This window comes from Capsicum annuum, chromosome 1 (assembly GCF_002878395.1).
Source record: "Capsicum annuum cultivar UCD-10X-F1 chromosome 1, UCD10Xv1.1, whole genome shotgun sequence".
NCBI lineage: Eukaryota > Viridiplantae > Streptophyta > Magnoliopsida > Solanales > Solanaceae > Capsicum > Capsicum annuum.
In genome coordinates, this window is record NC_061111.1 from 149,611,899 (window position 1) to 149,627,218 (window position 15,320).

Consider the following 15,320-nt stretch of genomic DNA (forward strand, 5'->3'; position numbering starts at 1 on the left):
TTGTGCCTATTCCAAATTAATAAATAATTATATATTTGCTAGCAAATTGCAGCAATCATATGAGTATAGAACTCTTGCTTGCAACACCTAGTGCGTTGTCAATAACTCTTTTATACTTTTGTTCAGGCGTATTTTGTTAGTGCACATTTATCTGAGTCGGCATATACGAACTAGTTGCTTCAGAATCGTGGGAGGGAATTATGAAACTGTGAACCAAATTAAGTATTTGTGTGCAGTTGGTCCTGTGCAAATCAGATGATCTTGGTGCATGAAAATAACGGAATGTTGTCCACAAATAACCATATTACAAGTATTGGTATATAGAAGCTTGCCTGCAGAGTGTAGCCATTTCTAACTGCATTGCAGCATACACATATATTATTACCCGAAATTTTGACATAGAAAATACAAAAGCTATGTAATTTGAGCATTGAATTAGAGCTGCTTTAGAACCCATTTAGAAGATGAAACAAAATGAAAACTAATAATGTGTTATTAGTAAGTAAGGGTACAACGGAAAAGAGAAATAACGTTATGATCCAACCACACCAAATCGATCAGTACATCAAATGGATATGTTATTGTTATGTAACAGCTGATTTAAGGATACAATACAATAAAATTAAATTAACAATCCAAATATATCTAGGATAATGGTACAATACAACGGCAACAACCATCCAAACAAACTGTAACAACTAACCTGTATATACATTTAGATTGAGCAGACAGTTATTAGGGGTAAATATCGGCATATTGGATGTTTTAAGGCTAAAAGTACTTGGCTTCTCGTCACCTATATAACGAGTTGTCAAGGTATAGCTTTGCTTCTTGAACACCAAACAACCTGCTGAGGAGTATAACAAGTTATTGGCAGTGATTTCCTTCTCAATTCAACCTTATCCTTTGATCTCTCAACTGATTTGATAAAATCTGGTTGCTTTCTCACTTTCCTTCCTTTAATGTTTTCCAATACTCTCTCCCTCACACAAACATACAAGCTTATTCAACGTGTTTTCTGGTACTCTTTTGTGTGTATGAACATTGTTGATTTTTCTTTTGGCTTTTTTTGTATCGTCAAACAGTTCTTAGGAATATAAATAGAAAATGTTGGCATTTTTAAGGAGAAAAGTCACTTCTTCCGCATATACTATAGTATTTCCTTGGATAGGATGTGACTAATTTTTCGTTCAGTACTAACTTAATTTCCCCCTTGATTCCCTTCGTTTTGTATTTGTACTTTCTGCTCAAGAATCTGATGGTCCTAATCATCACTCACTACCACGGACCACAATAATGGTAGATGTTACTATAGGACTCCTAACAGAATGGTACCATTCTCTTCAACCCAAGTGATCGATTCTTCAACCCAAGTGATCGATCCAACGTGTTGACTCAGATTTGTGTCACCTACATTGCGAAATGACAAAGCACTTCTCATTTTTCTTCTTGAACACCAATGTTCGTGGTGACACTGAAACTGTGGAATTTGTGAGTTCCTATATTTACTTTATATGTTGCTCCACCTTTAACAACATTTGTAAGGGTCCTTCTGAATTTCTGCTCCAACCATGTGTGGTTGCCCTCGAGCCGAACAGGTACAAGGTGTTAAATGATGGGTAATTGAGATCAGATGATGGATTTGAGCAGTTGTCATAATTGGCTGATGATCTTGCAAATGTTTTGAACTGCTCTTCTGTGAAATTCATAGAGAATATAAGATTTATGTAATCTTGTGGAGTAGCATCACATACTTAGGCCAGGATCAAGAGCTCTGTTCGGGTCAACGTGCCCTGTTCCCATGTCCAGGGGCGAGGCAACCTGGTGCCATAACATCTGGTTTTGCAATTCCCAAGTAGCTTCTCTAGGGCCCTCGTGCTGAGTTTCCTGCAAGGACTGGGGCTGGCCTTTCATCCACATAAGTTTCTTGGAACGTGATGGTGGTAGTAGGAGCAACACTGTTTTTAACGTAATTGATGACTTTTTTCCCTTCCTTTTGTTAATCACAACTCTAGGGTTGGAAAATGAAGTGTACCTGAACACTCCTGGATTCTCTATCAACTGTAACAAAGATGGCTGCTTTAAGTCTTGCTCGAGTGACGTAATAAACTTGAAAAGTGAAATTCCCATTATCATCACACATAATGATGGTGCATTTGGGTTCAGGAACTTGCGATATGTTGGTGTTTTTGCAGTAAAACCAAGTTGGCTGAGAAGAAAAAAGAGAAAGATAACACATGCTGAACAGAATAGTTCATTCAGTTTTTCAGAATTACATTTAAAGACCTAAAAACCAACTAAGATCTAAAATCTAGCAACAAACACTAAATGCTGAATCATGGAATAACTAAATCCTAAAAACTAGGAAACTACTTTGAAACATTCAAAGCAATAAATAAAACAAGTGGTAGCTTTTAAACATATGCATTAACACTCCTTGTTTAGATGCTGCAAACACCAAGTTCTTTTCTGAAGCTTACAAACTTGCTCGGTGGCAATGGTTTGGTGAGGATATCTGCTACTTGATTTTCTGTTTTGCAGAAACAAAGAACCATATCACCACTTTTTTGTACTTCTCTCACAAAAAACAATTTGATGTTGAAATGCTTGGTCTTGCCGTGAAACACTGGATTATTGGAAATTGCAATTGCTGCCTGATTGTCAACAAAAACCTCTGTGCTTTGCCTCTGCTCCAGATTTATATCAGTCAGAATTTTTCTCAACCAGATGGCTTGATTTACAACAGCTGTTGCAGCAACAAATTCAGCCTCAGCAGTGGATTGGGCTACGGTTTCTTGCTTTTTGGAGCTCCACGAAAACATTCCTGAACCAAGACAGAAACAATATCCATAGGTGTTTTTCATGTCATCCATTGAGCCTCCCCAATCACTATCAGAAAATCCAGCCAGCTTGAACTCCTTGCTCTTCATAAATTTTACTCCATAATTCCAAGTTTCCTTGATGTATCTGATGACTCTCTTTGTAGCCCTCATGTGAGTCTCATTTGGACAAGGCATGAACCTAGATAGAATGCTTACTGCATTTAGAATATCAGGTCTAGTTGCGGTTAAATACATCAGACATCCTATCAGGCTTTTGAATTCAGATTCATCAACTTGGGCAGCTCCGTCTTCTTTAACTAGCTTTTCTTTTTTATTCATAGGAGTACTCATTGCCTTGCAATCTTCCATCTGAAACTTTTTAAATATTTCTCTTGCATATTTCTTCTGGCAAATGAATACCTCGTCTTGACTTTGCTTAATTTCCATTCCAAGAAAGTAAGTCATTAGGCCAAGATCTGTTATCTAATAAACCTTCTTCATTTCCATCTTGAATTGATTGACATGATAATATACTCCCAGTAACTAAAAGATCATCTACATAAAGAGAGATGACTAAGATGTCTGCACCATCATACTTAACATACAAAGTGAGTTCAGACAGGCTTTTCTGAAACCCCAAACTGATTAAGTAATCATCAATTCTACTGTACCATGCCCGAGGTGCTTGTTTTAGACCATAAAGTATTTTTCTTAGCAAATACACTTTATGTTCTTCTCCCTTTTCCACAAAGCCTTCAGGTTGCTCAACATAGATCTCTTCTTGTAGAAATCCATTAAGAAATGCTGACTTCACATCCAACTGAAACACTTTCCAGTTAGTTTCTTTGAGCTGCAAGAGCAAGGAGCAATCTGATTGTGTCGAGCCTAGCAACAGGTGCAAATGTGTCTGAGTAGTCAACTCCAAACACTTGAGCATATCCCTTGACCACTAGCCTTGCTTTGTGCTTGTTGACTGAGCCATCGGGGTTCAACTTGGTTCTGAACACCCACTTAACTCCAATTACTTTCCTATTGCGAGGTCTATCACTTAACTCCAATTACTTTTCTATTGTGAGGTCTATCAACCAACTCCCACATTTTATTTTTTAATCATTGATAGCTCCTCCTTCATTGCACTCCTCCAATTTTTATTGTCTTTTGCTTCCATGTATCCCGCAGGTTCACAAATAGCTATATTGCATCTCTGATATACGTCAGAGATCAACTTTGTACCTCTTATTGGCGTGTCATCAATCAGCTCATCCTCCCACACTTCATCAGCATGTCCCTCTGATGTGTTGACAGTAGGTGAATGTCTTAGCTTACTTGGACATCGGCTGGTCTTCTTTAAGTCTTCCCAATTCCACTCTTCTTCTTCCATAAAGTGCACGTCCCTGGTTATGATAATTTTCCCAGTTTATGGCTGGAAAACTTTGTAGGCTTTGGCAAATGTGTTATAACCTATGAAGATTCCTGGCAAAGCTCTTTTATCCAACTTATCTTAGTTGATCTGTGGAACTCGGGCAAAGCATAAACAACCAAAAATTTTAACACAGCTAAGAGATGGCTTGCGTCCATACCAAGCTTCAAATGGTGTCAGATCCTTTACAGCTCTTGTTGGAAGCAGATTTTGCAAGAAAACAGCAGTATTTGCTGCTTCTGCCCAAAACTTCTTAGGTAAGTTTTTCTCATACAGCATGTCATCTCCAATATGAATCTATTTCTCCTCTCAACCACTCCATTTTGTCGAGGAGTATAAGGAGTTGTTAACTGATGCCCAATTCCTGCTTCTTCACAGAATTTATTAAATTCTTTAGATGTATACTCTTTGTCATTATCTTACCTGAGCATTTGTATTTTGCAGGCACTCTGATTTTCAACCCGAGCTTTGAAACTCTAGAAGACTAGTGCTACCTCGGACTTATACTTGAGAAAGTATATCCAACACATCCTGGTGAAGTCATCAATGAACGCAACATAGTACCGATTGCTATTCAGAGAAGGTGTTCTTTGAGGGCCTGATATATCTGTGTAAACCAATTACAACTTCTTTGAAGCTCTCCAAGCTGTTTTAGGAAAGGGCCTCCTCGTTAGCTTTCCATATTGACATACCTGACAATTTTTAGAATGCTCCTGCAAGTTTGGTATGTCCTTGACAATATTCAGCCTTTGCATTTGAAGTAGTCCACGATAATGAAAGTGCCCGAGTCTTTTGTGCCAGATTTCAGTGACACTTTCTTTGGATTGAAAAGCCATGTGCTCCTCCTCCATTGGATTTAGAGCAAAGCTTTTTCCTTTCATCTTAACTTTAAACATGTCTTTGTAGTCAACATCTTTAATTAAGCCTTGTTTATTTTCAAATAGCACTTTATAGTCTTTCTCCAACAATTGACTAACACTCAACAGATTTTGATCAATCTTTGGTACAAAGAGAATAGCTGCAATATTTTTTGTACCTTCATAGCTTGACATAGCTATATTTCCTTTTCCTTTCACATCCAGATGTTCACCATTTCCAATCCTCACCCTCTTAATCTCGATGGTTCTCAACTCCTTGAAGAGTTCTCTATTGTGAGTCATGTGGTTGGTACAACCACTATCTACTAGCCAGTGTTCACTTGTGTCGGTACTTGAGAAGCATGTGGCCATAAAGAGTTGATCTTCCTCCTCTTGATCAGCAACTTTTGCATCTTCTTTTTGCTGTTGAGGCTTAACTCTACAGATCACTGCTTCATGACCAAGTTGGCTGCACTTAGTGCACTTAGCATCAGGTCTTCTCCAGCATTTGAAAGGTGGATGGCCTTTCTTCCCACAGTGTTGGTAGGGTGGAAATGTCTTCTTCGAGCCTCCTCCTTTGCCCTTCTGATTATTGTTGAATGAACTTTCTCCATTTTCTGACTGATTCTTGAAGTTCTTCTTCCTTGTATTCTTGTCGTTGTCTTGATGCTTGGCTGGTAAGGCTCCTTCTACTGCTCCATCCTGTCTCATGGCTCTCCTTTGTTCTTGTGCTTGCAAGGCATTTAAGAGCTCTTTAAGGGAAATTTTTGACAGATCCTTTGTGTTCTCCAGGGTTGTTATAGTGGCTTCAAACCTTTCCGGCACTGTTACAAGTAGTTTCTCCATAATTCTTGAATCTGTTAACTCGGATCCAAGCAACCTCACCTTGTTGGAAATGCTTAAAAGTCTGTCCGAGTACTCTTTTACTGATTCTGACTCCTTCATTCTCTGCAATTCAAAATCCCTGATAAGATTCAACACTTCCATTCCACGAATCCTTTCATCGCCTGCATACTCTGTCTTGAGATAATCCCAAATTGCTTTTGCTGACTTCAAGGACATTATTCGTGTGAAAATCATAGGAGATACTGCTGCAAATAAGCATGTTTTTGCCTTTGATTTCTTTGCCTTCTTCTCCTTCTGCGATTTCATTTGTGCTACAGTGGGGGTTGTTGGAAGTGGCTGAACTTCATAGTCTTCCTCCACTGGTTCCCACAGATCCAATGCTTCCAGGTAGGTCTCCATTTTCACGGCCCACATTTGATAGTTGTCTCCATCGAAGATTGGTGGTGCCATTGCTGAAAAATTGGACTCTCCTTCCATTGATGCACTCAACTAGCCTCACAGATCCCTCAAGAAGATTGCTTTGATACCAATTTGTTAGTGTTTTTGCAGTAAAACCAAGTTGGCTGAGAAGAAAAAAAAGAAAGATAACACACACTACTAATGTTGAAGAGAGTAGTTCATTCAGTTTTTCAGAATTACATTTAAAGATCTAAAAACCAACTAAGATCCTAAAATCTAGCAACAAACACTAAATGTTGAATCATGGAATAATTAAATACTAAAAACTAGGAAACTACTTTGAAACATTCAAAGCAATAAATAAAACAAGTGGCAGCTTTTAAACATGTGCATTAACACGACAACAATGCATCTGAATTGCAAACGGCTAGAGTCTTGTTGTAAATCACCAGAATCCCTGACAAGGGCTCTTGCAGGAAATAAGCTCCACCAACTAACTTTTAACCCATCTCTCAAAGTCAAAGTTCCTGCAAGTGTCCGATCGGTATAGCTAGGGGTGAGTGTTCGGTGGGTTCGGTCTGATTGTTTAATATCGGTTCGATTTATCGGTTTTCGGATTGACAAAAATGACATCCATAACCAAACTGAAATAAATTCGGTTTGGTTCGATTTTTACAAATTCGATTCGGTTATTTCGAATTTTTATTTCGGTTTGAAATATTAGAGTAGTTAGCCTCTCTTTTTCATAACTGAGCATTTAAAATTGGTGGATTTTTTTAGAAAAATTATTTTTTTCAAACCTGTTTTTCATTCCCAAATATAAATAATTATAAATAACTCAACATGGATGAAACGAAATGAAATAATCCTAAGGTTAATATAATACATAACGTCATTAATCATTACATATAATATAACCTTGTATAAATAGTCTACAAAACAACACAAAACTCGTAAACATAGTCCATAAAACAACATACTTTCTGCATAAATAGTCCATAAAATAGTCCAAAGTTACCAAAATAGTCTATAAAATATTTGAGTCACTAAAACAATTCATAAAAAGCCTGCGGCGTATGCAAATTTGCTGTTAAATGTTAATTGTGAATGTGAATTACTAAATATTATATATATATATATATATATATATATATATATATATATATATATAAAATATAATATTATATTATATATATAGTATATATATATTATATATAATAGAATATATATATTATTTATTTATCTATAAAATTTCGGTTTTTCGGTTTAAACCGATTTTTTTTTTAAAACCGAAAACCGAATCGAAAAACCGAAATTCTAAAATTACAAATCGAATTCAATCCGAAAAATTGAAACCAAAATTAAATTTCGGTTTGATTTTTCGATTTTTTCGGTTTAAACCAAAAATTTGTCCACCCCTAGGTATAGCCTGATGCCACACACGATATTTATGGAGATCCATTTACTACAGTTCCAACACTATTACCTCGATTTCCAGCCGAATCTGAAACTAGAACTCCCTTCATCATAGCTCCAAAAGAAGCAATTGATATAGCATCTTCATACAATGGTATGAAACCGTACCCTTGACAAATGGAAATCGCATCGACACCATCTGCAACAGCTTGGTCCATAGCAGCAATTAAATCTGATGTAAAACTTCCTTCAATAAAGCTAAACTCATACACAGCTAGCCTAGCTCGTGGGCAGCTCCTCTTGCTGTTCCTGCTGCATACCTAAAATGAGAAACACCGTTCGCAAAGTTCCCAGCAGTATGGAAGCACAATGTGTGCCATGACCATCAGCATCCCTGGCAGAATTCATGGAAATATTCACAGTGGGATCACTAGCCAATGTTCCCTTGTTGAATTAATTGGCTCCAATGAGCTGTGTGGGTAGTGTGAGGTTCCACAGTTGTATCTTTGTAAGCTGAAACAAAACCTGGTAACTTCTTCAAAGCTTCCAGTTCATCTTTGGACAAAACAGCACTGAAGCCATGAAACACACTGTAATAGGAATAAACAAGTTTTGTAGCAGAGTGGAACCTGTCCACTGATGAAGGAACAACAGCTTTGATAGAATCAATGGTGGAAGAATGCCAATGATGATGATCAGAAAAGACATTAGGCATCAAAGATTTGTCAAGATGGATAATGCAAGTGGATCAAAGACCCCATGAAAACAAGATTAGATGTGGATACTAAGGAAACCTCATTCTAAATTCCATGTTCACTCACAGCACACTACTCAAATATTCATTCGACTTTCTAGCAATCAGGGTAGATGGGTGGAGATTGAAACTAAATAAGAGGATTAATGTATTAAACATAGGCGGCTTTTGTTAAAGTGTACTATAACAAATATTAATCTTAGTTTTTGTGCATGTCAAGTCATTAATTCTTGCAGGCTGCTCGAAAAGATACTTCATAGTAATCTGTCAATTATGGGCACAATTAAATTTATTTAATCAACTAGTTATATCCATGTAGCCTGGCAATCACATGTTTACATTCATTTGCCAACACATAAAACTGCGTGTCAGAATTTGGAGGAAAACAAACTGAATCTCAATCGTGCAGTACCTCGCTAAAAAACGCATACTCGCTCCATTTAAAAAAGAATAATCTACTTTGACTTGTCACAAAATTTAAGAAAATAAAGAAAATTTTTGAATCTTGTGGCCTTAAATTAAAATTGTATCAAATGTACCAAAATGTTCTTTAATCTTGTGGTCCTAAATATGCCACATGGAAAGTTGAAATTAAAGTATTGTAAAAAAAAAAAGAATCATTCTTTTTTAAATGAACTAAAAAGAAAAGAAGGTCATTCTTTTTTAAACACAGGAAGTAGTATTTATTTTAGACTGCATACATGTACCTTCTTTAAGCCCTACTCGTAGAATTAAGCTGAGCATGTTGTTGTCTAGAAAAATTTGGTAAAAGTATTCCCTTTATTTTAATTTATTTGGTATAATTTTTTTTTTAATTTATTTCAAAAGGAATGTCACATCTCAATAATTGAAAATAATTTAACTTTAAAATTATCATTTTACCATCTCAATGCAATGAGTTATAGCCGCACAATTAAACTGTGTCAAAACACAGGTTGTTGTAAAAATTTGAGTGGCAGAGTCAGGATTTTAATTGAGGAGATTTAGAAGTAAATATACAAATCAGTCGAAGGGGGTTCAACCTCTACTATATATGCATAAATAATATATATAACTATGTAAAAATAATATAATTTTCCAACAAAGGGAGTTCGGATGAACCCCTGAAACACATGTAGCTCCGCTCCTGAATTTGAGACGGAAAAAGTAATTTCTAGAAGCACTTAAAGAAAAGAGATCAGAATAGGATTGAATCATTATGTTTATTATATTAGTCTTATCTTACAGTTTTGCAAGAGGCGTTTTCACTATTTGAATTTGTGACTTTCAGATCATGAGAATAGAACTTTATCAATCAAACTCCTTTAAAAATATAAACCAAATAAAAATTATTATTTTAATATGAATTTTTTTTTAAATTACCTAATCAAATACTACAAAGTATACTGTCAAAAAAAAAAAAAAACATTTTTAGAAAAAAATATGTTAGACAAAAACAGGAAAATTGTCAAAACAGGTTAGGAAACGAGCATCTCATGTAATGCACTAGAAAAATCAAGTCATTTTTCATTTTCTCTCTCTCCATCGCTATCATCTTCCCTTCTACCACACGTTGATTATGCATACAAAAATTGTCAAGTCATGTGGAACTACTCTCGCTTCTCTTTCAACCCCAACAACAACAACCACAACTCCTATTTGCTGCCACTTCAACATGATCAAAATCGCCCAACTATTCAAACTGCGTCTCCCATTTCCCTTTCAGCAATGATCCTCACCTCTTGGCTTGGCAGTCGTCGTCGCTTTTGGCGTTACGTTTGTCTTCTTCTTTGCTCTCCTTTTCTTCTACCTTTATTCTGTGCTACTTTTCCTATACTTTGTGTTGCTGAAATTTGCTACCGTCTGTGCTATCGCCAACGACGATCGCTGGGGAAATTGGCGGAGGGAGATGGGCAACTATGGTGCGAGGGAGGGGAAAGTAGTGTAGATGGAGGACAAGAGAAGTTGTTGTTGAAGAGGTATTTAGATGATCAGCTGCTACTTGTGATTGAATCTGTGTATAATTGTGGAAATGAAGAGGAAAAGGATGTGGAAGTTACTGATTCTACAAGTCTTCTTTTGCAATAACACAAGACATTTCAGAGATCGACAAGTGAGGCTTGCTTAATTGGTTGAGCTCCTCCATGATCAATTAATAATTGATCAGCTTGAAGGTTTGAATCACGCTCAAAAGCCAGTGAGAACACCTCCAGAGATTTTTGGTTCATCTCTTTTCTTTAGCTTTTCCGTTTGGGTTTTTATATAAAATTCAACATCGACAATTGGGAAAGGAAAAAAAACTGTGGCAGTGAAAGGAATTGGCAGGTGCGGAATCGAATTTTCATTGACAAATTGAAAATTTAGGTAATTAATCTATTGATCTATATTACTAACATTTTTGAAAATAGAGTAGATATGATGTATGGAGTTTTGGAGTAATTGGTAAAATTATTGTCAAGTAACCAAGAGGCCACAGGTCAATCCTTGGAAATAGTCTCGAGCAAAGGAGGCCACAGGTCAAGTCTTGGAAATAGTCTCGAGTAGAAATGTAAAGTAAGACTGCATACATACACTTTTATGGTGAAACCTTTTTCGGACCCTACGTATAACGAAAGCCTTCCAGACTGCCTCGTTTTTTTCGGAGTAGATATGGTGTTGGTGGTACTTTGTAATATTCGATATAAGGGATCATTTTTTACATTATATGTTAAATTCAATCAAATGAATTTATATCAGATCACTCAATTTATTATGGTTATGTGAGTTATCAGATATGTTTTTTTTTTCCTTTTTGGGGGGTTCTTTGTTAGTTTATTGTGATAAAGTAAATTTTTAAATTCGTGAATTGACGTGTATTTCATATTAATTTATAAAAAATTTTAAATGGCATAAATATTAATAACAGTAAAATTACTCCTATGCGTTATTTATGATATAAAAATTTGAAGGAAAAAAGTAAGTTCAAAATGGTGAATGGTAAGTACATTTAATTTTTGTACCAAATTTCATTTATCACTTACGTACGTTGGTTTGTGCAATTTAGATGAAAAAATTTTTTTTGGAGACTCCAGGAAAACCCGCAACCATTATATCCTCAGTCCTTCGGGTGAGCACTGTGTGCGCACTGGGTAAACTCTTCACTGTGCAATAACTCGTAAACCACACAGAAGATGTAAACCGCACTAGGTAAACCCCGTGCGACGAGCTCGATTGAGAAGACATTAGGGGTGGATCGAACCCGCGACTTCCGCTATGGGAAGTCCCCTCAAACCAACTCAACCACCCCTTGGAGGCTAGATGAAAAAAGTTGAAATGGTAAGTTCTCATTTGGAAATTAAAAACACCTACGAGCAGTGTTCAGGAATTCGCTTCCATCAGCGCATAATGTAATGATGCGAAACGATATGAGCCCCGTTTGCTGCGTGTTACAAAAGCAGACGCTTTATAGGGCTATGCGAGATGCAAGTCGATGTGAGTGTATCATGTTGAATTTATTTTTAGGGTCACTTTTAATTTTTTTTTACAAACAAAAAAAGAGAGTCACTTCATGTTGATTTTATATTTAGGGCCAATTTTAAATTAAAAACGAGTCTATTGCTGCGATTTTATAGGTTAGCTTTGAAGTCAACTGTTTTGCTATTGTAGTTTGCGTTGTTTTGCTGGTATGTTTCGTAGCAGGTGTTTTGGTGTAATGATTTTTTCGTTTAATTTAAACTTCTTGCTTATATATTATCTTTATTATTGATTATATATTTGTTTTGGTTTTTTCGTTGCATGCTCTATTTATTCTTTTTTAAAAAATTACACGTCACTTCAGTAATACACTTGCATCGCTTCACGCTCCGCTTAATATGTGATGCAAAGCCTTATCATTTTTTTCCAGGTCACGCTTCCCTGAACAGTGCCTTAGAAACCCCTCGATATCAAAGTTATCCCGTAAAACAAAATGAACACATGTCCTGCTTTCCTCCTCCTTTTTTTTTTTTTTTTTGGTAACTTGCTTTCCTTCTTCACAGATATAGATGTTCTTATTTTAATTCCTTTTTTCTCTAATGTTATTTTTTATGAATTTCCTTAGGGAATGTGATTTTAAGTCAAATATGGAAAGTACAGCTTCCCATTTTTCGAATCAGACAAAGGAAGGAAAATGTGAATGCTAACTAATTTTTAATCAGATGGAGTACTGGAGTGTAAGTTCAGTAATATATCGCAAGAAGATGGAGTGATTGTGAAGCTAGACTCTCAGGCTATTCAGAAGAGGGAGAGTTTCACGTATCTGTGGTTTATAATTCAGGGCAATGGTGAGATTGACGAAGATGTCACGCATCGTATTGGGGCAGGGTGGTTGAAGTGGAGGCTCGCTTCGGGAGTCCTTTGTGATAAGAAGATGCCCCTGAAGCTTAAAGGTAAGCTCTACCGAGTGGTAGTCCGGACAGCTATGCTGTATGGAGCGAAGTGTTGGCCAGTTAAGAACTTCCACATCTAAAAGATGAAGGTAGCGGAGATGCGAATGTTGCGATGGATGTGTGGACATATCAGGAAAGATAGGGTGAGCAATGAGATTATTCGGGAGAAGGTGGGAGTTGCCTCGGTGGAGAATAAGTTGCGAGAAGCGAGGCTATGTTGGTTCGGGCAAGTGATGAGGAGGGCCCTGATGCTTCAGTGCAGAGGTGTGAGACTCTGGCTATAGATGGTTTTAGGCGGGCGAGAGGTAGACTGAAGAAATATTGGAGGGAGATGATTAGGCATGATATAGAGCAATTACAGCTTACAGAGGAAATGACCCTTGATAGAAAGGTGTGCAGGACGCGAATTAGGGTAGAGGGTTAAGGGGTGGGAGCGCGGCGGTAGTAATAGGGGAGTGCTCCTTTAGGTCTGGAGTTTCTGGTTCGTAGTGTTGGGGCTTTAGTTTTTGGGATTAGTGGTGTTGGCTTTTTTGCACCCCGTACTAGTTTATTACGCACTTATCTTTTGAGTTTGTTATACTGTTAATTTGTTTTGTGTACCATACTAGTTTGTATCTGTTTACTTTTTATATTTGTTATACTGTTATTGGTCCTAAGCTGGAGGTCTATCAGAAACAACCTCTCTACTTCTCTTGAGGTAATGGGATGGTTTGCGTACACTCTATCCTCCCCAGACCTCATTAGGTGGAAATACACTGGATATGTTGTTGTTGTCCAACTGTCGTAACCTGGAGGAGTCCCCCAATTTTCTCCTGCTCTTTTGTTCTTTTTTAACTCTGCTTATCTGGCTTATGTTATGCCAAGAGGTGGTACTGGAATCGACTTGTATATAGTGGTAATATGTGGCGGAGTTCGAATTTTTATGAAGGGAATTTAAAATATAAAAAAATAGAGGTAAAAAAAAAGTTAAAGAAGATTCAATATTTACTATATATACATAAATAATAATAATTTTGATCTTTATATATACAATATATTTTTTTTTAACAAGACGAAGAGAGTTCAGAATAAAACCACTACAGTTTACTAGTCCCGCTGTGGTTATTGTATTGTTACACTAGACAAATTTTCTTTTCTGATGCTTCATTAATGTGAATCGTTGGAATTATCTGACCACACCACAGACAAACATAGTCAAGTTAATTTAATCTGACTATGTGTATAAATATTAGGGCAACGGGTCCATGTTAGCACGGGCCCAACATCGATAATGTTTAGAGTATTTTAAAATTATAAAGTAAATATTTGAAAATTAATACCACTCATATGCTAAATTATAAGAATTTATCATAAGTTGAAAGACATTTTAAGTTGTTAAATATTGTAATTTATAATATTTTCTTATGTAATTTTTAAATGATATACATTACTTCACTTGTCCAAATTTTTATGGCGTTGATAGTCAATTATATTTTTTACAATAATTTGAGTTTTTAATTATTATGATTTATAATATCTTTTCTTCTATTAAATTTAAGTGACACAAATATAATTTCAAGAGTCAACCAAATATTTTATTTTTTGAAATTATTTTTAAGTTGATAATTATTGTGATTGATAGTATTTTTTACATATTTTTTCGAAATATATAACAAATTAATTTTTGTTAGATATTTTAAGCTATTAACTATTGTAATTTATAATGGTCAAATACCCCAAACCTTTACCCCAAATTTCAACTACACACTCAACCTTTTAAAGGGTCCTATTACCCCCTGAACTTATTTTTACCAAATTTATTACCCCCAGGTGCTGACGTGTTGTTGCATGTGACTAAATTCGCCCATAGACGCGTCAATTGACTTTTTTTCACTTTAAAATCATTATTTTTTGATTGCCACATCATTATTTTTAATAATTTAATTATTATTATTTTTTATTCTTTCTTTCTTGTTCTTCCTCCTTTTCTTCTTCTTCCTCCTCCTCCTCCTTCTTCTTCTTCTTCTTCTTCTTTAAGAACTCAACAATGGCATCTACTTCAAGACTAATTTATCATCTTCTCCGATATATTAGACTCGTGAATTTACTAACATCCCAATTCTTAATATTATTTTTTTGCAGACTATTGACTAACACAAAATTAACATTAACATTCAATATTCATTCTTTTTTTTATCATGGATGCAACAGGAGCTACATCCTTCAATAATCCATCAAAAACTGAAATCACACATACTGAACCCATTCCTTCAATAATCAGTTTCATTCCTTCCCAAATACTGAACTCATTTCTATTGTAAAAAAAAAATAAATTGAAATCACAAAAATGGATATCTCTAATTCCATAAAAAACAACTCAATTAACATTTACTTCAACACAAACATGAAATGGTCTTCTTCCATTCTATATAGTTGTTGTCG

At 35.8% G+C, this 15,320-nt stretch overlaps 1 protein-coding gene and 1 pseudogene across 1 annotated transcript; one reads left to right on the plus strand and one right to left on the minus strand.

Moving 5' to 3' along the window:
- Window positions 1-1,208: 1,208 nt before the first annotated feature.
- On the minus strand, window positions 1,209-3,191 carry LOC124898169 (annotated as a pseudogene).
- Window positions 3,192-9,911: 6,720 nt separating this feature from the next.
- Window positions 9,912-13,528, plus strand: LOC107854072. Its single transcript, XM_047397795.1, has 2 exons — window positions 9,912-10,857; window positions 12,572-13,528. Exon 1 carries the CDS (start codon window positions 10,096-10,098, stop codon window positions 10,579-10,581), a length of 486 nt encoding a protein of 161 aa, XP_047253751.1. The 5' UTR covers window positions 9,912-10,095; the 3' UTR covers window positions 10,582-10,857; window positions 12,572-13,528.
- Window positions 13,529-15,320: the final 1,792 nt, after the last annotated feature.